The 22,822-nt window shown below is 42.3% G+C and overlaps 1 protein-coding gene across 1 annotated transcript in view; it reads left to right on the plus strand.

Moving 5' to 3' along the window:
- The window catches only part of COLQ (collagen like tail subunit of asymmetric acetylcholinesterase), a 43,229-nt gene that overhangs the window by 15,282 nt on the left and 5,125 nt on the right, over positions 1–22,822 (plus strand). Inside the window, exons 4-15 of the mRNA XM_068405189.1 lie at positions 949–993; positions 1,702–1,728; positions 3,434–3,505; positions 5,894–5,956; positions 6,974–7,000; positions 7,656–7,700; positions 8,462–8,497; positions 9,428–9,508; positions 16,561–16,657; positions 18,476–18,612; positions 21,226–21,345; positions 21,947–22,067. Of these exons, the coding sequence (XP_068261290.1) occupies positions 949–993; positions 1,702–1,728; positions 3,434–3,505; positions 5,894–5,956; positions 6,974–7,000; positions 7,656–7,700; positions 8,462–8,497; positions 9,428–9,508; positions 16,561–16,657; positions 18,476–18,612; positions 21,226–21,345; positions 21,947–22,067 (871 nt within the window). The remainder of the gene's footprint in view (positions 1–948; positions 994–1,701; positions 1,729–3,433; positions 3,506–5,893; positions 5,957–6,973; positions 7,001–7,655; positions 7,701–8,461; positions 8,498–9,427; positions 9,509–16,560; positions 16,658–18,475; positions 18,613–21,225; positions 21,346–21,946; positions 22,068–22,822) is intronic.

The following is a 22,822-nucleotide window of genomic DNA, read 5'->3' on the forward strand; positions in this document are numbered from 1 at the left end:
AATGTCTAATCTAAATCTACCCTCTTTTCGTTTAAAACCGTTCCCCCTCGTCCTATCGCTACATGCCCTTGTAAAAAGTCCCTCTCCCTATGATGATCATAGATCATCAAATGATCTATTTGAATATTTTTAAGTAGAGTAGGCTGGCAGATTTTATCACAATGGCAGACAGTAGGGAGGGTATAACACGGCTTTGGAATTTTTAATTATAAATTGCAGGACTGTGACTTATAATGGGACAATGTTAGAGCCAGCAGTCCTCAGCAATACTCTTATGACAGTGGACACCTGGAAAGAAATGCTACCATTACAAAAAAAAAATCTAAGTATTTCTGAATTCTTTTTTGCTGTAGCTTGCAAGACTTTCAAAGGAATTGTAAAAGCTCATACTGTTGACTCAGAGCTGAATTTTAACACTTTTTCATAAGAAGAAGAATTAGATTTGTAATGATATAACTCATAGTATAATTCTCCTGAAAGGAGAATCAGCCTTATTTGAGAGAGAGAAATACCTTCTGGATTCAGAAGTGGTGGCAATCCTCCATGCCCATACCACACTGCAGAGCCCATCTCACATGTTTTATGCCACTTCCCTTACCACCCCTTTGGCTGACCTCATTTGCCAGATGATGCGGTATCTCCATGTCCTTTTTGTCACTAATTCTTCAGGACTCCATTAACTTCTCATCTTTCCTTTGCCCCAGGCCTTTTTTCTTGCTAGTTTTCTGCATCTAGAAATTGACCCTGAACTTCTCATGTCAGTCCAACTCTCCAGCCTGCCGTTCAGCAGTGGCACAGACCTGGCATTTAGAGGCCACGTTCAAACACCACATCCAACACCCCAACCCTGGGGGTTCACACTATTCCCAGGAGACACCTATAGGGCCATGGGTTGAAGGAAGGCAACCACCAGTGCCTTCTTACTAATGCACTCACTTTTCTCCCTAGGGTCCACACGGAATCCCTGGTATAATGGGACCAAAAGGGGAGAAAGTAAGTGTTTGTGTTATTGAGTTTGGTGTATTTTTGTGGGGGCAAGGAAAGAAATGGGGAGGAGGCTTGTGTTCACTTTTTTCCTTGTCTGTTTAATCAATAGTGGGCTTTTGGATGTGGGGATTTGCTTTAATTTGAATGTAAAGCTGTGAATTTGTTTGCAGCTACAATTTAAATCATCTTTCAGTGTTCCTTTTCAATCTTAAAATATTTTGTATGGATTCTCATGATAGCTACCTATGTCTATGGTATGTATTAAGAAAGCAGCTCGGGTGCACAAGTCTGTGATCTTACTGATCCAACAGCCTTTGACCACCTTGTCCCTCTGGGAGGATGTGAGATGCAGAGCTCTCCCATGCAGTGTTATGTGTATGGGTCAGCTCAGATATGAAAAGTGGTCTGTATGTTAAATTACGGCTTCAGGTCTGCAAAGCATTTGCTCCATGATGATGCTTAAGGAGACTTATACCTGAAGCTGGGCACATAATTACATGCTTTGCTGTACAAGGGGGTGACTGTAGATTTAGGGCTGAAAACACAGGAAAGACCTAGGAGCGTCGCTAAATAATTCTTCTCGTTTTACCTCTGGAAGCAAAGTCGTGAATACAAAGATATTCCTTTTTTTTTTCTTTTAATAAATGCATTAACTAATGAGCCACTATGCTTCGTGTGGTGCCTATAAGACTAATATATTCCTTTCTCTGGCAGGGGGAGATTGGCAGGCCAGGAAGAAAGGTATGAACAAAGATGCTGTCTCAGACACCCATCTAATACTTGACACATAGCTGCTGTCAGAGTGGGGTGCAGACAATAGATAAATAAAAAATAGCTAATGTTGAAGTTTAACAGGTGTATGCTGCTTCCCCTGGTACCCAGGATGGGTGATAGGGAGCTCTGGGTGCAGGGCTGGAGAGCTGGGCCCTTTGGCTTGGAGAGATGTCCCAGCTGGTTTGAATTCGACAAATGCCCTCAGTAAGACCATGCGGCTCTGGCCAGACTGTTAAAACAGAGTGGGAAATTACCTGAACTATGTCTCTGTGGACAGGGGAAGCATAGTATTGGAGCTATCATAAAAGGTGTATTAAAAAAGAAGCCCAAAGCAAAATCAAACTTTTTACTCCTTGAAAGTCTAAACAAGGCTCGGCCAAATACCCCTGAAGGAAGAATAAATATTAATGATTACACTTACAGACTTTTGGCACCAATGCAATATGCTGACTACAATCCTATGCTTGGTGACATATGAGCCATGATATATTGTCACAAATATGTGCCCCTATATGTGATGAAACTGAATATGTTATCTCAGTTGCTAAGTACCTCCATTTAATGTAATTAACTTTAAAGGAAGACAGAAATGCAGGGTGAAATCAGAGATACGCAGGGGGTAGTCACTAACCAGGAAAAGAAGTACCGTTCTAATAATATACCAAGGATTTTAACACCCTTCTAATAATATACAAAGGATTTAAACATCAACTACCAATTAGTAATTCAAATAAATACAAAACACATAAACAAAAGAGGTCTTTTTCTTGAATCTAAATTGCAAATGCCCTACAGTAAAAAAAAATTGCTTCTATAAATTCAAGTGTTCCAAACAGTAATGTCTTAGAGAGAGTCACCCACCAACTTACAAGAGTGCAAACCTTAAACACAGTACATCAGTACTTACCCTTCTGACAAAAACTAGTAGGTCCCAAAAGAGAAGTTGTCCAGGTTGGAAATAAAACAGTATAACTCCTGCTAAAAGCTGTCTGGCTCATGGGAGGTCACTCTTAGCCCCAGACGTCATGATGACATTTCGAAGATCGTATTGTCAAATGACAGAAAACAGTGGAATAGCACTAATCTGCAGCATTTTAGGAGATACTCAGAGAGTGATTTACAGGCAGTAATTAAAATAGATAAATAACTGTATGTATGTAGTTGTTGCTAGTCATATAGTAGCTAATAAAGAGCAATTATAGCTAGTAATATGAGAATGTTCAGAATAAGAATAATAGAAAACAAAAAAAGGAATATCTTAGTTAAAGATTTGGGTCTGTTCTTAATGTAAATTGGATTCGTACTGATATAATTACATGCAGGTCTTTTTTGATTTACAATGTATTATTAAATGAAAAGAGGATTTATGTTATTGATACTGGGTTTTTAGAATGATTATTTTGACTGCATCTAGATTTACTCTGTAGCTGATCTACTTATTTGAATCAGTATAACCTGGTATTTCTGTGAGACCACACTTCCTCCATTAGAATCAACACAAACTGTATTATGAATATAATATAGTATTTTTTTAATTAAAAAGAAAGTAAAGAAGCATTTGCAGTTCTTTTCCTGAAAAGACTTTATTCCTCCATATTTCCTGTCTGCAGTGGAGGCCTGTGTGTAGGAAAGATGTTACATGAATCGTTGTAATCGGTGTTTTCCGTTCAAGGGTAGACCAGGTTCCCCGGGTGTCCCTGGGATGCCAGGACCAGTAGGATGGCCTGGACCTGTGGGTCCGAAGGTAAGACTAAAATTCATATGGGGTCACCTGTTCAACATCATGATCTGAACACAACAGTTGTCTCGGGAAATCTCTAAACCACTATCTGCTGGGGGCTGGGAAGCTGCAGCAGATCAAGGACACTCTGTGCTTGTCCCAGTTCTTACACTGCCCAGTCTAGGTTAGGTTACTGCACCTTCAACCTAGCCCCTGTAGCACTTCTTATGTTGATTAAAATACATGAAAGGGAAATTGAAAGTCAATCTAATGAAAACTCATTGATAACCACTGGTGTCTCACAATCACATGAATCAATGTTTCAAAATTGATCGTCATCTTTGTGACTGTCCTTTTCGATGATCTCTTTGCCCAAATGCGTACTTCTTGGCACCGTAACTGTGTGCCCATGTGATCACAGGGAAAATACCAGGTTGGTGTCAGAGGAAAGAGATTACAAACCATGTGGATTGCTGATCATATGTTTGAAGTTCATTCCCATACAAACAAATATTCATTCCTGTGATTTTTCATAGTCAACAGCAGAAGAAATTGCAGGACATGCTTTGCTACTGCAAAGTGGTTGCTTCATCTGCATTTATTACAAAAAAGCAGAACAACAGTCCATTACTGAGTATTAGCTTATGCAAAAGGTACACAGCTCTTCACAGGAGCCACAGTATATGGAATTTCTACTGGGACTTTTGAGGTAACTTTTCTTCAATCGAGTATGCATCGGGCAAAAGGATTGCACACAATGTTTAGTCGAAGCTGCATTTTCCACTAAATCTTTGACTCTTCATTTGCTCCACGAAGGTTGGTGCCCCCACCTCAGAGGATGTGATGCAGTAGCTCTTGCTACTGCAAGAATAATAGTAGATGACTTCTGAATTCAAGCCACACCTGGGAAGGAGACCCTCACGCTCTTCACAGCTATATTAGATGAGGAACATTATATTATACTATGTGGGAATGTAGGCAAGCAACAAGACACTATGTACAAAAAAGAAGCCAATGTTCACTTTGAACTGTGAGATGAGAAACGGTGTCCCCCAAAATGCAGTGTGCTGTGATTTCTCACAGTGGGAGCAGTGAGGGCAGAAGGAAGTTCCAACTACCTCAATCCCTCACAGTCTGATTACTGAGAGCACAGCAGTCAGAAAACTCATTCACTTGGCCTTTTCCCTACATAAGCTCTAGTTTTATTTATGAAGTCTTCGTAATTTTGATTTTATCTCCTCTTTGTCTATTATTATGCTTTTGCATCATGCTCGTAGAAGCATCCCTCACATTCAGTATTAATACCTTTTCCTATACTTTGCAAGTCCTACTTGCTGTTTGATTCCGATTCTTCTGCTTTTATTGTCTCCTCTGATACCTGTCTCCTCTGTTACCTGTCTCCTCTGTTCTTTAGATGGATTCATACTTCTATTTCTTCTGGTCTTTATAAATTTCAGTTTCCTGCCTGTCAATGAAGGCTCCAGTCAAATAGAGGCCAACAGATCTCTGTTCTCACTTCCATTGGTTGTGTCTCTTTCCTTTTTCTTCTTCTGATCTCTGATCTTCCCAAACTCCTGATACTTGTCTTCACTATAGTAATTTGCTGCATCCTCTTCTTGCTGTAAATCTCCAGTAAGCTACTGTTTCATTTTTTTTCTCATTCCCATCTCTGTGCATTCTATTTCTTCAGCTGGATCTCCTTACTTACTTTTCTTTGACACAGCCTTGGTCCAATCCTTATTTCTCCTACTTTGTTTCTTCAAGTCTTTTCTGAACTTCTGCCGGGGCAGCAGCCAATGTGAAAATCCTCTCCACTACTAGGACAGTAAAAGCCAAAAGAGAATGAGAGCCAAGTGTATTCTGCTGGTAGGGCTGCTGCATATCTGCAGGGACTACTCCATATTTCACCCTAGATATAATTAGCCGACAGCAGCCAGAGAAGTTGTTGTAAAGCCTTTTTATGATTTACTGGCTCCAAACCACTGTAACATACATGATGTCTCAGAACTACAATAAAAATAATTGCTATGCCTCCCCAAGCCATAAAGGCTTGCAGCAAAATGCCTTTCTTTTCTGCAACTCAGTGGAAGCAATGCTGGGTAGAGACCACACACCTTCATGCAGTAATAGGATGCACTGCTGCTGCTAATTTGCTTGCAGGTCCTTTAATAGCATCTGGCAAAACTGAAGCACAAGTTACACACCCAAGAAAATGCGAATAGAAGAATAAGATAACATAGGAGGACTCAGGCAGAATACAATTGCAATATAGACCTCTGAGTACAAAGCTACACCAAGGTCAGGCTTGTCTCAACTATTTGACATAAAACCTGAACTGCTAAACTATCGGACATCCAAATATGACCTCATCAGAGAGCCACAATCAATAACTCTCTTTATTGACCCCTTTAGGGTGAAAAGGGAGAGTTGGGTGTGATGGGATTGCCAGGTACAAGAGGACCAATGGGCTCCAAGGTTTGTTAACCAAACGCTGCATTTTCAGACACTGGTTTCTAATGCTCTGCTGACAGCTGCTTCCCTCATGAATTTGCTAGAAAGTATTTATCAAGATGCATCTTTTCTAACACAGCTAAAAAGATACGTTCTTCTTCAAGCAAATTTATGTTGTCTGGTTGGGCTTGGCTGTGTTTTTGGCTTTTCATAAAAGTGCTTTGGTGTAAATTACTGTAATGCAAAAATTTATTTTAAAAGCAAAACATATATAATTATAACCCACTAGAAAACTGGAGTTCTTAAGTGTATCTGCATCGTTAACTTGTGTCTGCAGTGTTTTCCACCCACCTCATAAGACTGTGGAGACCATTTTGGTCCTCTACTGAAACGATGCATACGTATTGATAGTTGAAAAGTAAGCACAATTAGGGCTGTATGTTGTAGCATTTGTACATCACTGACTATAGCATAGCCTCTGCCTTTACAAATTTAGGACACAATATTTTAAGGTACTTGAAAAAAATTATGTAATTAGTTTATTCAAATAAAGGACTGGGAAGAAGAACTGAACACTGTTCTTTATTGTATGTTTCTTAAAGAGAAACAGTTTTATAGTGATCTTCACATTAGAAGATTACTTAAGTATAATATAAGGATGTTCCACAGGGAAAAAAGAAAACAGAAGAGGACAATTATTGCCAAAATTATTTTAGATTATTAATTGTGGCATCTAAGGCTTCATTCACTTTCAGTTACATTTTATTTCCCTTGTTTCAATTTTAAAAGCAATATCAAACCTGCTGGCTTTACCTGGCTTTTTCACATTGGCTTTTGGACTGAGTTGTCTTGCCTTTAATTCATATTTCATAGTTCTGTTTCAGTGCAATTTTAGAAGCTACAAATACTGATTTGCATTTACAAGTCGATGCAATTAATTATTTGTGCTTCATTCTTTTTCTTCACTTTAAAGTTTGAAAGTCCTGCTTCTTGGGTAATCTTGAAAGTGAGAAGCATTAAAATACCTGTCTTTCCCTTTAGGGTTTTCCTGGAACTAGAGGAGAAAAGGTCAGTGTGACAATAGAATAATGTGTAATTTAACAATTAGAAACAGTTATGTAAAAAAAAATTACTGTAGAAATGAGACTGAATTTTGATGGAGTGAAATCTAAAGGTCCCACTGAGAAATAAAAACAAGCACCAAGAAGGGGCACTGTCTTGTGGCTTAGGCTTGTATGCTAAAGAATTGAGTTTTACACCCTGTCTTCTTATGAACAAGTTACTACAGTGCACTTCACTACAGTTTCCCCATCTGTAGAATGGGTATAATAATCCTTAATTGTTGGTCTGGGTTATTTAGGTTATATATACTTTGGCACAGAGACAGTTTTTACTGTAAGACCATACAGTGGGACCTGAACTTGGATGAAGCCAACTGGGGAAAAAAAATCCAGTTTGGAAGTATTACGTCCAGGAAGGCACATATTTAAAGTAGTTGCCTGGGGAGAATGAGTCCCTTTTCCTACAAGCCTGACTCTTAGTTCTGTTATAATATCAATGAAAGTAATAAGGAAACATTTTAGGTTATCTACCATATACCTTGCTCTGGAGATATTCCTGTATTCTGTGTAGCTCTAAATAACACCTCGTGAGGAGAGAGATTTTTTGCTTCCTTGTGAAATGGTAGTAATTAAGCTGTTGTCACCCTGTTATTTCTCTCCAGGGATCCAGAGGTGACAGGGGTGACAAAGGAGTCAAAGGAGACCAGGTAATTTTCTTTTCCAAATGGCTGTGAGCTTTAGCTGAATGTGCACATGAGGACTAATGTACTTCTGATTGACAGCAAAAAACAGGAGCCATATGGAGGAAGGGAGCCTGGAGGCACCTTCCTAGGAGGGCAAGAGTGGTGAGGGCAAGCAGTGGTCCTACCTGACAGGAGGGCAGTGGGGCAGCCTCCATGTCCATGTGACCTCCAGCCCTAGCACACAGTGGGGTGATGAGGCAGAGGGGGATTTCCCTGGAGGTAACCTCAGTCTCTCCTGGCCTGTGCAGTCTAGAAGCACAACAGCTTGCCAAAATGCTTTTGGCTGGTGATATGATAATGTTGTGAGGGAAAAAAAAAAAAAAGAAAAAAAAGTGAGATTCTTGACTTAGAGATTCTTTTCACTAAGAAAGGAAAAGTAAACTGCTTTTGATGTAAATGGAGAAATGCCATTCCCAAATGCAGGCTTTGGGAGTTGTCCAGGTAGCAGGGTTGCCTGTAGACAAAGCACAACCGGGATGTTTTTGCAGGAGGAGAGGAAGCAGGGAGCAGAGGATCAGACAGAGGAGTAGTGTTAGCATGCAAGGGGCTTTACAGTAAAATTTTGCTTATAATTCTCACTGCATCACCTGCAGTGCTGAATCACAGTGTGGGTTTTTTAACCTATATCAATACATAGCACTTGATTTTCTTCCTTCCAAGGAAGGTGCTGCTTTGTCAAAGATCACTCCGTGGTTTTTGATGCTTTTTCTCCTTTTACTTTGTAGGGAGAAACAGGCTTCCCTGGAATGCTGGGACAAAAAGTAAGTGAGTGTGATGTACTGGGGAGTTGTGTTAAGTGCTGGCATAGGGTCTATGAATGGCTTCAGGGACATCCTGGAAAGTATAAGGCATTGAAGGTCTTTCTTGACTCAATGGCCAACACTTCTTGGACTTGATCAAATTCTTTAGGCTTTTTATCTTAGGAGAAAACTCTGAGATGTAGCTGTTTGTTCTTGTTTCTCTTTTTTTTCCAGAACATTGTTTTAGTCGTAATCTTCCGCCTGTTTAACATGTTCAAAATCTTGACTATAGATTCATAACTGGCCTAATTGTTTGGGTGTTATTTACTTGAAGGTAATAAATATTTCCTTCTTAATACTCTGAATCAAAATGTCACTGCTATAAATAGCAGTGGTAATCCTGACCTGTTTTGATATAATTGTTATTCTGTGCTTAAAAAATAATCACAAATCAGATGTTTTATGGATAGAAATCCTAAATGAGGATAATTTTATGACATAATCACATCTTATCTTTGAAATTAGGATAAGGAAGTAATGATTGCTTCTAAGGAGACTGGAAGATGAGTGAATTCACCTTCCTTTCCCTGAGTGATTTTATTACACGTGCATCTTAACTGCAAAGCAAAATATTGCCAAAAGGGTCAGAGTTTTGCTAGCCTTGACCTCCCCGAGTCTCTGAGCACGTTTCTAATCTCTCCATTTGGCTTCCTCTTTAGGAAAGGATTTTTCAGGGAAATTTGGGTTGTCAGAGATATTTTTCACTTCGTGCTTGTTTTAAAATATTTTATTGCAATTTTGATGTTCTAAGAAACAAATGGGGCCAGCAGTATGTGGAGGAATCATGAATTAGAGCACCATCCACTTGCTCTCTTCTATAAGGCAGGTATAATGAAGGTAGCGTGCATTTGTCTACTTACATCCTGCTTTCTTCCCTCCACACCCACCAAGGGAGAGATGGGCCCGAAGGGACAATCCGGAGTACCAGGACACAGAGGACCTATAGGAAGACCTGGAAAACGAGGCAAACAAGTAGGACCATGGTGTTTCCTGTTCCTGTGACTCCTGGCATCTGTGTGGCTGTTGGCATATACCTGTGCGGTCTGTGCTCTTGGTACCGTGCACTTTGTCACACCGGCAGCAGACAGAAGCCCTGAAAACCTCACATGCATGCACAGGCTGCGCAGGAGTTAAAGCCTCAGCTTTAGGGCTGGAGCCTTACCTGCAGCATTCAGCTCCCTAACCAGGCAGCATGGGCAAAGTTGTATTTTTCCTGGCTTGGTAATGAAGTTGTTGAATATAATTTGACCAGACATCAAACCCCCACTTTGAATCCTAAGCAGCACAGAGCTATGGTCCCAGCCCCACCTGATGTCTAGAGAGTTGGCACAAGGTCCATGTCTCAGACAGCGTGGGACGTAACTCCATGGGGCCCTACACTTTGTAGATCCCCAGTCCTGAGGCTGACTTAGGGAGCTGGGAGGCTCAGTTTACCGGCAGCTTGGTAGGCTGCAGTGGCAAATGGGGTATATCCAAAATTCAACACATTTCAGCCTGCCCAGGTGCTATCGTCTGCCCCTCACAAAAACAGGTTCCTGAGATAAGCAAAGGCAGTTTTGTTGGAAAACACTGGATTTCTGGGGCTCTGAATGAGGGAAGGATTGCTGTGGATGCTACAAAAACCAGCCCCCCCCACCTCAGCTCTGGCAGTGACAGAGAGGCAGAGACAGCATCCAGCAAGGAAGGTCCCATTGCCTGTCCATGAATTTTCTCCCTGACTCACCAGTGCAAAGAGCTACACTACTTTTGCTAGCAAAACCACTGCTTGTGTGCGCTGGCAGTAGCCACCTGTACACTAAGAATGGTATGCTGTAATGGATTGGGCTGGTATGTGGTCTGTGGCAATGAAAACCACTGGTCTGTACATCCGAACCTCAGTCCCATATTACTCCTGGTTTCTAGCACATGCACTAAGTGTGCATCCAGTGTTCAGGCTCTGCCCTTGCTGCCAGGCACACCTGGAATGTGGTCATGGATGGCTATGTCCTGTTCAGGAAAGACAGGCCACTAAGGAGAGGTGGTGGAGTTGCTCTTTATGTGAGTGAGCAGCTAGAATGTATTGAGTTCTGTCCAGAGGCAGATCAGGAGCGAGTTGAGAGTTTGTGGGTGCGAATTAAGGGGCAGGCTGGCAGGGGTGATACTGTTGTGGGTGTCTATTACAGGCCACCGGATCAGGATGAGGAGGGTGATGAGGCCTTCTACAGGCAGCTGAGAGCAGTCTCGCAATTACAGGGCCTGGTTGTTGTGGGGGATTTCAACTACCCTGATATTTGCTGGGAGGCCTACTCAGCCAGCCATCCTCAGTCCAGGAGGTTCCTCCAGTGCATTGATGATAACTTTCTGATGCAAATGGTGGATGAGCCAACTAGGAGAGGAGTGCTGCTGGATCTTATCCTTACTAACAAGGAGGGTCTGGTTGAAGAGGTGAAGGTTGAGGGCAGCCTTGGTTGTAGCGACCATGAGATGGTAGAGTTCAGGATCTCATGTGGCAGGAACAGAATAGCTAGCAGAATCACAACCCTGGACTTCAGGAGGGCCAACTTTGGCCTTTTCAAGCAATTGCTAGGGGAAATCCCATGGGACAGGGTACTAGAAGGTAAGGGGGCCCAAGATAGTTGGTTAGCATTCAAGGACTGCTTCTTCCGAGCTCAAGATCAGAGCATCCCAGCAGGTAGGAAGTCAAGGAAGGGTACCAGGAGACCTGCATGGTTAAACAGGGAACTGCTGGGCAAACTCAAGTGGAAGAAGAGGGTGTACAGATCATGGAAGGAGGGGCTGGCCACTTGGGAGGAATATAAGTCTGTTGTCAGAGGATGTAGGGAGGCAACTAGGAAAGCTAAGGCCTCCTTGGAATTAAACCTTGCAAGAGAGGTCAAGGACAACAGAAAGGGCTTCTTCAAATACATTGCAGGTAAAGCCAACACTAGAGGCAATGTAGGCCCACTGATGAATGAGGTGGGGGCCCTGGAGACAGAGGATAAAAAGAAGGCGGAGTTACTGAATGCCTTCTTTGCCTCTCTCTATACTGCTGGAGGCTGTCCTGAGGAGCCCCGGACCCCTGAGGCCCCAGAAGAAGTCAGGATAGAGGAGGAATCTGTCTTGGTAGATGAGGGCTGGGTCAGGGACCAATTAAGCGATCTGGACGTCCATAAATCCATGGGCCCTGATGGGATGCACCCGCGGGTGCTGAGGGAGCTGGCAGAAGTCATTGCTAGGCCACTCTCCATCATCTTTACTAAGTCGTGGGCAACGGGAGAGGTGCCTGAGGACTGGAGGAAAGCGAATGTCACTCCAGTCTTCAAAAAGGGCAAGAAGGAGGACCCGGGTAACTATAGACCGGTCAGCCTCACCTCCATCCCCGGAAAGGTGATGGAACAACTTGTCCTTGGTGCTGTCTCTAGGCACATCAAGGATAGGGGGATCATTAGGGGCACTCAGCATGGCTTCACCAAGGGGAAGTCATGCTTAACCAACTTGATAGCCTTTTATGAGGACGTAACCGGGTGGATAGATGATGGTAAAGCTGTGGATGTGGTCTATCTCGATTTCAGTAAAGCGTTTGACACGGTCTCCCACAGCATCCTCGCAGCTAAACTGAGGAAGTGTGGTCTGGATGATCAGGTAGTGAGGTGGATTGTGAACTGGCTGAAGGAAAGAAGCCAGAGAGTGGTGGTCAATGGGACAGAGTCCAGTTGGAGGTCTGTGTCTAGCGGAGTCCCTCAAGGGTCGGTACTGGGACCAGTACTATTCAATATATTCATTAATGACTTGGGGAAAGGGACGTGGGGGTCCTAGTGGACAACAGGATGACCATGAGCCAGCAGTGTGCCCTTGTGGCCAAGAAGGCCAATGGCATCCTGGGGTGTATTAGAAGGGGTGTGGTTAGCAGGTCGAGAGAGGTTCTCCTCCCCCTCTACTCTGCCCTGGTGAGGCCGCATCTGGAATATTGTGTCCAGTTCTGGGCCCCTCAGTTCAAGAAGGACAGGGAACTGCTAGAGAGAGTCCAGCGCAGAGCCACAAAGATGATTAAGGGAGTGGAACATCTCCCTTATGAGGAGAGGCTGAGGGAGCTGGGTCTCTTTAGCTTAGAGAAGAGGAGACTGAGGGGTGACCTCATTAATGTTTATAAATATGTAAAGGGCAAGTGTCATGAGGATGGAGCCAGGCTCTTCTCAGTGACATCCCTTGACAGGACAAGGGGCAATGGGTGCAAGCTGGAACACAGGAGGTTCCACTTAAATATGAGGAAAAACTTCTTTACGGTGAGGGTGACTGAACACTGGAACAGGCTGCCCAGAGAGGTTGTGGAGTCTCCTTCTCTAGAGACCTTCAAAACCTGCCTGGACGCGTTCCTGTGTGATATGGTCTAGGCAATCCTGCCCCGGCAGGGGGATTGGACTAGATGATCTTTCGAGGTCCCTTCCAATCCCTAAGATTCTGTGATTCTGTGATTCTGTGATTCTGTGAAGGATGCTTTCTGTCCACACCATCCAGTTTGGTTGAGTCAGGCTTTGCCCAGGCCCAAGCGTTGGTCAACACAGATCAGCTTGCAGAGCCACATGGCCTTGGAGATATGTCTGACACACAGTGCAAAGAACCAAAGCACTAAAACACCCTCTCTGCTTCTCCTGTTTCCTCTGTTAACACTAAACCAAGATTGATTTGTTAGACTGGATATTTATATGACGGTTCTCACCATAGTACTGCATGCCAGGGACAGATTCTTCTGTTCTGAGAAAGGTCAGGAAGACACATAGTGACCTTAAGGGATGGCAATCTTGTATGGAAGCCATTCAGGAATGGGATTGTTGACAAATTGTCCTTCTTTAAGGCTCAAAATTATTATGCTGGCAGAACTATTTTTTTTGCAGGTTTTCAGGCGAATTGTAAAGACAAGGAATTGTGTGTAAATTTGATACTGACTTCTCCACTATAGCATTTCCCAAGGAGGAGATAGCAATACTGGTGTAGCTATCTGTTCAAGTCACCAAATGGGCTTCTTTGAGTGCACCTTCCCTTGTGTATTTTTTTTTTAAGCAATGATGTTGGGGGTACAAAGGAGTCCAGTTCCTGGTGCTCTGAATTGCCACCTGCAGAGCCTGTTTCTTTCTGCTGACTGACAGGGAAGGGAACCTGTTCTTGCTACACAGATGTTGGTTTTGATGTACATCTGCTCAGATGCAGGAGCTTGTAGATGCGGTGGGCTCAGGTGGGCTCAGCTGGAAGCACTTTATTTGCAGTCTGGTTATTTCCAGCATTGCAAACAGAGGCACATACCTGTTTCACTTGCTCTGATGTTGTCAGCTAATATCTGAAGTGAAAGAAGAGACAGTGTGGGGAAAATTAGAAGTTGGGTGTTCGGGAGGGAATACTAGGTCACCAAGTAAGGAAGGTATGTGCAATGTAAGTCTGCTAGATGACCCAGAAGAAATATTTTTTTGTCCTTGATTTGTCAGGTTTTAAAAGCTGATGTGTGCTCTTTGCTGGTTTTTTTTTTTTTTTTGTAAACTGTGCTCATCTGTCCTGACAAAGTAATGTGCACAGAATCTCTCTCTGTAGCATAAGGCAAAGAGAAGGCACGGCGCCTGCAGATCAGCTTGGACACAGTGCACTCCTTATTTGACCTGAGACGTTTTGTCACATTACACAGTGTCTTAATCAAAAAGTGGTGACATAAGGCTTGTCATAATTTAAGGCAACAATCTTTGTGACTAAAAGCACTACAGTCTGGCCCTAAATAAGGATTTCCAGGCCCAAGGCTCAGTACACAAACCCCTTTCTGGTGCCCTGAAAGCAATTTCAGCATTGATCTTCTGCAGGAAAACTGGGTTTCCCTCTGTAATTGGTGAACCTTTCCTCCTTTCTAATCCTTTGAAAAAACTTGAGAGTGGCATTTTAAGGGTCTGGCTACTGCCTTTAAGTGCTGTAGTTGTCTGCCTGTTTGTTTAGCTGAGAGGATAGTTTCCATCAACATGGGGCCCTTTCCTGTCTCTTGATCCAGCTGACATCCCTAGATGAAAGCAGCTAAATTAGGAAGGTGTCACTTCCACTTCCATTTTGGGATACGTCTTATTTATCTCACTGACTTCTTCAGCTCTCCCCTGCCTCTGGGGCAGGCTCTTCCTAAAAGGTGGCCAGGAGGTGGGAGTCACAAGTCACAGCCTCAGTGCCCTCAAACTGAGATATAACACCCAAAGCTTTGTAACTTGGGAATTGACCCTAAGGAGCAAGTTTAGGATCTCAGTCTTGATAAGGAGGAATGACGTAGGGTTTTAGATAATGTTACTTTGAAAGAAGGGAGAGGAATATAAATATTGTCCATATTTATGGAAAATTATGGGAAAAGCTTTTCTGAATGCCATGTGTGCATGTGAAAAAAAAAAACAAGGCAAAGATATTTAGTATAAATCTTTGCCATTATTATTTAATCTATCTGTGCTAAACAAGAGAGTATTAAACAATCACTCCTCCAAAGCAGCAGACACAGAAAACAGCTCATTTTCAGGCAGCACATGTCCAACTGGCCCTGGCTTGTCTCTGCCAGATTGCTGTTGTGTGAGGGAAAAAGATTTCCCACAGACTTATTTGGGGCTACAAAATCCTGGTCTGCTAGTTCTGTGTTGCGTAGTGTAAGAAGTAATTAGGGATCAGCATCGCTGACATTCACATAAATCCTGGAATATTTTGATGGCACAGAGCTTACCTAATAGGATTAAACAAAGCAAATATTCAATTAGTCCTTTATGGACCATGGCAAAATCAGCCTTCCTCTGTTGAAATGGTGCAAGTGACATTCAGATGTATCCAAGGGATACAACATATTATGTAACAACAAATTATTTTAGCATATATTACCATATGTGCTTCATTACTCTGAAATTAGACATGCAACCATTCATCATGCACCCGTGAATGCACATTAACCTGGAATTACACCATCTTCGAGAAATTCATCTCCTTTTCCATTAAAAGAAAACTTACATAGTACACATAATTTTTTGTTATGCTAAATAATATATGCTCTTACATAAAAATCAAATCAGATATTTAAACTTTAAGCTATGTAATACACGTCTGAAATGTAAAGCTGAGAAATCCAAGCCTTGGAGAGTATATGAACAGGAAGATAAATATAGTTATTTTTAATAAGTGTCACCATATTAAATTCAGGAGCAAAAATAGGATGGTGCTGAAACAGTTCTAGTGTGAAAATTCCAAATGCCTAAGGCTATGGCTGCACAAACAAGCTCCCATGAGGCAAATTAGGGCTGATTTTACAGAATATTAGCTATTGTATGGTAACTGTGTGTGAGCTCATCTCCCATAGGTAATTTTACAGCATTTTGGAGGGACACCATTTGTCAGTATGGTGTTGCCACACGCTAGCTTACACTTTGTAAAGCCAAGCGCTTGCTTGCCTTGTGATGATTTGTTAACATAGATCTACCCACGGTGAAAGTCAAGAAGACACAGGAGTCCAGGCACCTAAAGTACTTCTGAAAACAGTGTGGGCCTCAAAGTCATTAGTGTGCTTCTGAAAAACTGAACCCTAAAACTGGGAAAAATCACTGTGGATGCCCTTGCTGACACCTTACTGAATTTTCTCTTTTTTCCCCCATTATGTATTAGTGCAATAACTAGGGATTTCCAGGGTCACCTATTTCAGCTCCACCAGCCCTTTCTGAGCTGCGCTGACTTCTAGAAAGCTACTAGGGGTAAAAAGGCATCCTTAAAGAAAGGTCACCAAATTATTGGAATCAGAGTACGGTGATTCCTGACTCCACACAGAGCAGATCTGCTGAGACCATTCACTTTTAGGAACAGAAGTCCTGTCTGGACATGCTTTTCTGTCTCCACGTAGAAGAGGACAACACCTCTTCCCTGGGGTGGTGGCTATGAAGTTCATACTGCATGCTCCTATTGGCAAATGTCTTGGCTTTCTTGAAAGGGAAGCCAGGACTGGCTGGAAGATGTTGTGTATTATTAATAGTTTAGCAAATAAATGGATGTCTCCTCTCTCCTAGGGACTAAAGGGAGACATTGGACCTGCAGGTATCATGGGTCCACCTGGAAGGCCTGGTCCTTCTGGGCAGCCAGGCCCCCCAGGACCTTCAGGATCAGGTAAGCAGGATATCGAGTGATTTCCTAAACAGTGTCCCTGCTCCCCAGCCCTTTCTGACTCATCACATATGCCTACATAGGCCCCTTTACAAAAAGTGCTGCAGGGCATCATTTGCTTCTCCACTGACATCAAGGAGAGGATTTCTCCTGAAGGCAGGTCATGCCATCCTTGTCCATTATAAGGACTCTATATCTTACTTTAAAGCCTACATTATGGCTTCTGATGTTTCAAATAAATCCAAAAACATGGCCTGTGTGGTACCTGTGGGACTTTGGTAGATGGGGATGATGAAAAGCCATCTGGCAACCTGGGACAGACCAGTTAATCTCCATCATCAAAGGTCTGCTGCTTCTCCAGATATCCTGCCTTACAGTGAAAGATTGCTATTTCTAATCAGCCAGGACATACTCACCCTGTGCATCTCTATAAAAGAAAAACAGATGAGGCTCAAGTCACAATGGCAGTACGGAAAGAAGGGAAGAGAAGGAAAGGGATAGGAGTCAGAGGGAAAAAAAGAGTGGTGAATAAAAAAAACTCTCTCTTTTTAGTTAAGCACTGTAGATCTATGCTCGCTGCAATTGTGCATGTTGTAGAAATCATGAGAAAAATCTTCTAACTGATAATTGTACAGCTTCAAAGCTATGCATGCACCTGAACTCTAGGCAGCTTGTGAGACCAAGCATAGACATGAAGGACAACACTGACCTGCAATGTTCAGTGACAGTGATCCCTCAGGTAGGGTTTTCTCAACCTGGTTATATACTAAAGCACCTGAAAAGAAAAGCAAAACCAGTTGGAAGCTACTGTTGCCTCAAATGGACAACGGCTGCTTGCGCTGCAGACAATCTGTTCAATGTCCTTTTCCATTTTGCTTTCCCTTTTTCTTCCCTTGCTTATATCAGTGGGCAGGAGGTGTACTCCTTCTGGTAGTCTGGAAATGGTACATCTGTGAAGCTGGGGGCTGCTTCAAAATCTTCACACTTCTCATGTCTTCCATTATGAAACATTTTTGTCCTGAGTAAAATAGCTGGAAGATTTCAGAGGGCAGAATTTTCACCATGTCGATGGGAAGGCAGCCAGGATCTTGAGATTACTTTTAAAAGGCTTTAATCTGTCCACAGAAAGTTTATGTGTCAGGCTTGCTAATCTTTTTCCTCTAGAATATAAATTCCAATCCTAAATGACCTTTCCTTAATGATGTCAGTGCTTGCAGTATGAACATGTTGGCTCATAGTCTAATTCTGCAGAGTAGTGCATCCTTGCCAAAGTTTGAAAGTCAAAAAGCAGTATTTTTTTTAAATTTTTATTTGTAGCACTCCTGTATTTCTGGTTGGGTTTTCTTGTGCAGAAACCTCTGAAACAGCATTGCTCAAGTGGTTCCACAAATGCACAAGTCCAATGCGTTGTGGATATCTACAGAGTCTGACTCTACTAACCTCGGTACACAGGTGCTGTAGAGTGATCTGTGTGTTCATCATGACCTGAATTGCTGTAGCTTCAAACAGGCTGACATTTATCTGGAAATCCTAAGCAAATGGCCTCTCCTTTTCTCTGTAGAGTTGGTAGAAAAATTTTTAAAATTATCTGAAAAAAAAAAATTACTGTGGTACAAACCCTAGTCTTTCTCCCGAAGTGCTGGAAGTGGTGGTTCTGGTAATCACTTCCTTCAGTTCCCAGTGAATTTGGTGGGAGATGTGCATCTCTGAAAATTTACGTAAATGCATATATCCACCTGACCTGTACTTTTTCCGCTAAGGCTGCATTTGTGTTTCGTTTGTTAACTTCATAACAAGGCAACTTGGCATTTTGCTTCCTAGGGCAATTCGCAATAGGACCAAAAGGGGAAAGAGGACTTCCAGGGCCTCCGGGGAGATGTCTCTGCAGATCCCCACATGTGAATAATCCGCCATATGAGGAACCTGTGTTTGGATACAGTTATCCAAAAGTCCCTGCGGTAAGCAGATTTTTTGGGAGAGGATGTGAGCGGTTCTTAAGTTCTTTTATTGTAAGAGATGGTGTACTCACCAATATTTTGGATTTAACAGGGAAGATGTCCGTATGTGGGCAATGTGATATTTCTAGTATCCACTGCCTCTGAGATCCAGTTGGTACAAAAGAGTCTGGTCTCATAACTAGTCTGAGGGTTGTGTGATTGTGCTGAAATGCAGCCCTTTCAAACCATCAGTAATGTAGCACGTGTTTAGAAACCTTTTTTCAAGTCTGAGGATGGTCTCTTCCAACTCCTATGTACATATATAATCTGTTCTTTTTATTTCAGTAAATTGAAATACATTTCAGATTGGTCAGTGAAATAAGCATCTCTTTCTTGCTTAATTCTAATGTCATCTTCAGCAAAGACAATGATTTCAGAATTGAATATTGAGGTCAAGCATTTCACATATACGATAAAACTTTCTCCCAAAGCACAGACCCTCTACCTTAGGTCAAAAAGGAGTCTCCACAAACCATGGGAGTCAGACTTCTGAGCTCCTGTCTGTAGACATTCCCTTTATACAGCTAATTTCAATCTCTAGCCTTCTGGAAAGCATTTTTATGAGCAAATTGGACAAAGCACTTCAAAGGAGAAGTTATTGGTGGAAAGTGACCTAGCAATCTTTCATCTGATTTCTTTGGGCTTTGTAAATACTATTTCTGTACTTTTCATTCTGCTGCTCCCTGCCTTATTATTCTGTGCATTGTAGCACTTAATCAGCATATGAAAATGCTACCTTGCTGCTGTGTACCAGCATAGCCCAGCCACTCCACTCATGCAAGTGGATATTGGGCGGTGTCTGGTCATCTCTGAATAACAATAAGCAGCGATTAGCCTTGTTAACTTTCCCATCTGTCACGTTGTCGGAAAGCTGTTACAGTGTGTGAAAGGGACATACTCACAACACTGCCCATTAGACTGAGTCATTGATCTCAATCTTTTGCATGAGTGTGCTGCAAGTCTTGTCAGCTGCTCACTCATCCCTGTCTGTGTTGCATTACAAAAAAAGCCTCGTTATTTTTAAAACTCAGTGGTGAGAGAAGAAAGTGCATGAAATAAAGGTGCATGTCACATCATGCTGCACACTATTGCAAAAAACTATCATGTACTTCACGGCATGGAAAGATCGTAGGATAAGGTATGAGGCTTGCAATATTCTGTGTAGGTCTTACAACTCTCCTCTTCCATCTGGCACAGTTTCATATTAGCTCTTAAAATATGGTAATGAGAGTGTAATTACCTAAAATATAAGTACCCTACTCTATCTCTATGAACCCTCATTTGATGAGGACTGAGTGTCGCGCTGTTTGCCAAAGCAGCATCCTACTACAGCACATCCCCAGTGCAACCACCCACTTGCCCATCAACTCCTCTGGTGCCAGCACTGCCAGAGGAGGGGAGAGGCTAGGAAACGAAGTGCTGGTTTTCTGTCACTGGCTAAGGTTTATTCCAGTTTTTAAATCTTTTGCAGTTTCAAAGGACAGTATCTGTAACAGAGAGTTTCTGAGAGCGCCAATCTGCTATTGATTCCAAGAGAAATTAGAGCTCTGGGGCTGGGACTTGAGCTCCTGAACACAATTACAGAGTCAGTTCTTTGCTGGCTTTCTGTTTCTTTGCTTTCTTTCATTCAAGCTGAAGGCATTTTTGTTCAATGCTTCTTTAGTGAAATTGGCCTTTGTTGGGGGCTATGGGAATATTACGCTATGCAAAACATTTTGGGGTAATTTTTTTTAAAAAGAGCCAGTTGTGTTTATGCTGGTGGGAATCAGGCTCAGCCCTAAATCCATTTTGCTCAGAAGCATTCCATTTGCTTTTTCTTAATTTAAAAATGGTTTGAATCTTGCTAAAATTGATTTGATTAAGATGCTGAAGGAAGAGATTATTTCCTAATGCCCCTTACAGCCAGTTTCAGTGTCTGAGACAGTAAAAAAATTGGTAAGAGAACAGCTCAACCTAATTTTTCCATTTTGAACTGAATTTTTTCTGTTTAATTGAAGACTTGGCTTTAGAATAAAGTATATGCATGTAAAGAAACATGCATTTCAATGCCAATTAAATCTAAACAAATTACAAAGTAGTAAAAGATAAGTAAAGGCTGCTTTGAGCAATGCATTATTTATTTTGTATCCATAAGCATGCCTAAAAAATCAGACAAACCCACAAAAAGCACTTATGCCCATATTGATTTAGCAATTGTTCTAGCATCTAACCATTTGAGCATAGGAAATTTTTTCCTAGCAATCATTGTGCACGAGTATTTGCATGATCATTACCTGTGGATGTGCATTTTGAAACAGAGACATTGACAGGGACTCAAGAAAGACTATTCTCTTTTGGAAACTCATGTCTCCTCTTACCAGGCGCAAAGGAGCCTCTTATGGTCTGACAGTCCGTGGGTGTAAATTCTCACCCAGGGCTGAAATACCATTCTGTTTCTGAAAAAAAACAAACCATTTTTCTGTGCAATTATTTACTTATTTGCAAATACATGTGTCAGTTTACAAAACTAAATTCCATGATAATCTAAAATACTTCTTGAGAGGGTTATCAATCTCCTCTTTTTCCGTGCCCCAGATTTTTGTGGTGAATAATCAAGAAGAACTGGACCGGTTAAACACCGAAAATGCCTTAGCTTTTAGAAGAGATCAAAGATCTTTGTATTTCAAGGATACCTTTGGATGGCTCCCAATCCAGGTGAAAATATGACTGTGGTCTCAGAAAACTTGTGAGTGTATGTTTCATTTCTAAATACTGAACATACTTCTGTACTTAAGGTGTCATACAGAATCAGTGAAGCAAGTGGACAAAAAGCTCATTTTTGAGCACTGCCACAACTGTACCTCGTTTTGTGATTTTTGTTCACAGGAGTCTTAATTACTGAGGCGTTAACTCACCAGTGTTGCAGGTTTTGCTAACCTCCCTGTGAACCAGGCTCCACTGGTGAACAAACTGAGGCTGAGTTTGGGGAATTACAATAGCAAAGAGAGTTTTTTAATACAAAATAAGGCAAAACTCACCAGGGTACAAAGTTGTGGGAAAACACAAACCCTGCAAACCAAACCCTTGTATTTCCTTATTGCTTCAAGGAGCTAAACTAAGTCCCGCTGAAATCAGCAGCAGGATCCTTCTTGTGTCCACTGGACTTTGAATCAGATTCTGTATAAACCCTGTGAACCCCCAAATAGCAGGATATGAAAACCTGGTTGCAGGATCTGCCTCCCACAGCCCTTGACCTCTGCTTGCTACCAGGCTGTTCGTGGTCAGTTCAGTAACCTCTGTGTGTTTCTTTGGCCAGCTCACCCCTTTCTATCCTGTGGATTACCGCTTCGAGGCTGGTGGCACCTGCGGAGACGGGATCATACAGGATGGGGAAGAGTGCGACGATGGCAATGCTGTTGTGACTGATGACTGTATAAGTAAGTTACAGCTCATCAAGAGCAGCCTCTTTCTACCAGGGAAGGTGCATTAGTTGTTTCCACAGGGTACGATGCTGTGTAAATCACACAAGTGTTTCACTCAGGGGAACTTGCATGGTTTGTGGATCGAGTGCAGGCATAGGGAGAGGGAGACACAATGGCCATAGTGAGAAAACTGAGGTCCTGCGTGCATGTGGATGACACACCAGCACAAGGCAGAGGAGATGCCAAGTACTTCTCATGCATCCTTATTGAGGACCGTGTACCTCCCTGAGCAGAGATCAGAGCAAAACCACCGCATTTCAGGGGCCAGATCCAGCAGCTGGTTTACTGACACGCCTGCCCCTGAGGCCACCAGCTTTCTGGCCAAAAGATGTAGCATACCTTTGCAGTGCACCACAAACCCCTTAGGATAGACACTGAAACTGGCTGTTTCTAATAGTAAACTAGATCCTGGGTCCAGTAAAACTGCTTTGGATTTTGTTATTCACTTGCATAGGGAAGGTGTCAGCGCACTACCTTCGCTATATAGGTTTATACAACATTTGATTCCTGTCTAGTCAAGGCTTCCTTTCATTTTGCTTGTTGTGGATAGCAAGAAGCACTTAAGCATACAAGCAGCTGTGGTAACCTTCACTTCTACCTTTCAGTTACTTTTACCACTTGATTCCTACCCCAGAGCACAGCACTCTACACCATCTACAGCTGACACACAGTATGTGGGGTACTCTGTTGGTTCTAGCAAAGGGATGCTT

Source organism: Nyctibius grandis, chromosome 7 (assembly GCF_013368605.1).
Source record: "Nyctibius grandis isolate bNycGra1 chromosome 7, bNycGra1.pri, whole genome shotgun sequence".
Taxonomy (NCBI): domain Eukaryota; kingdom Metazoa; phylum Chordata; class Aves; order Nyctibiiformes; family Nyctibiidae; genus Nyctibius; species Nyctibius grandis.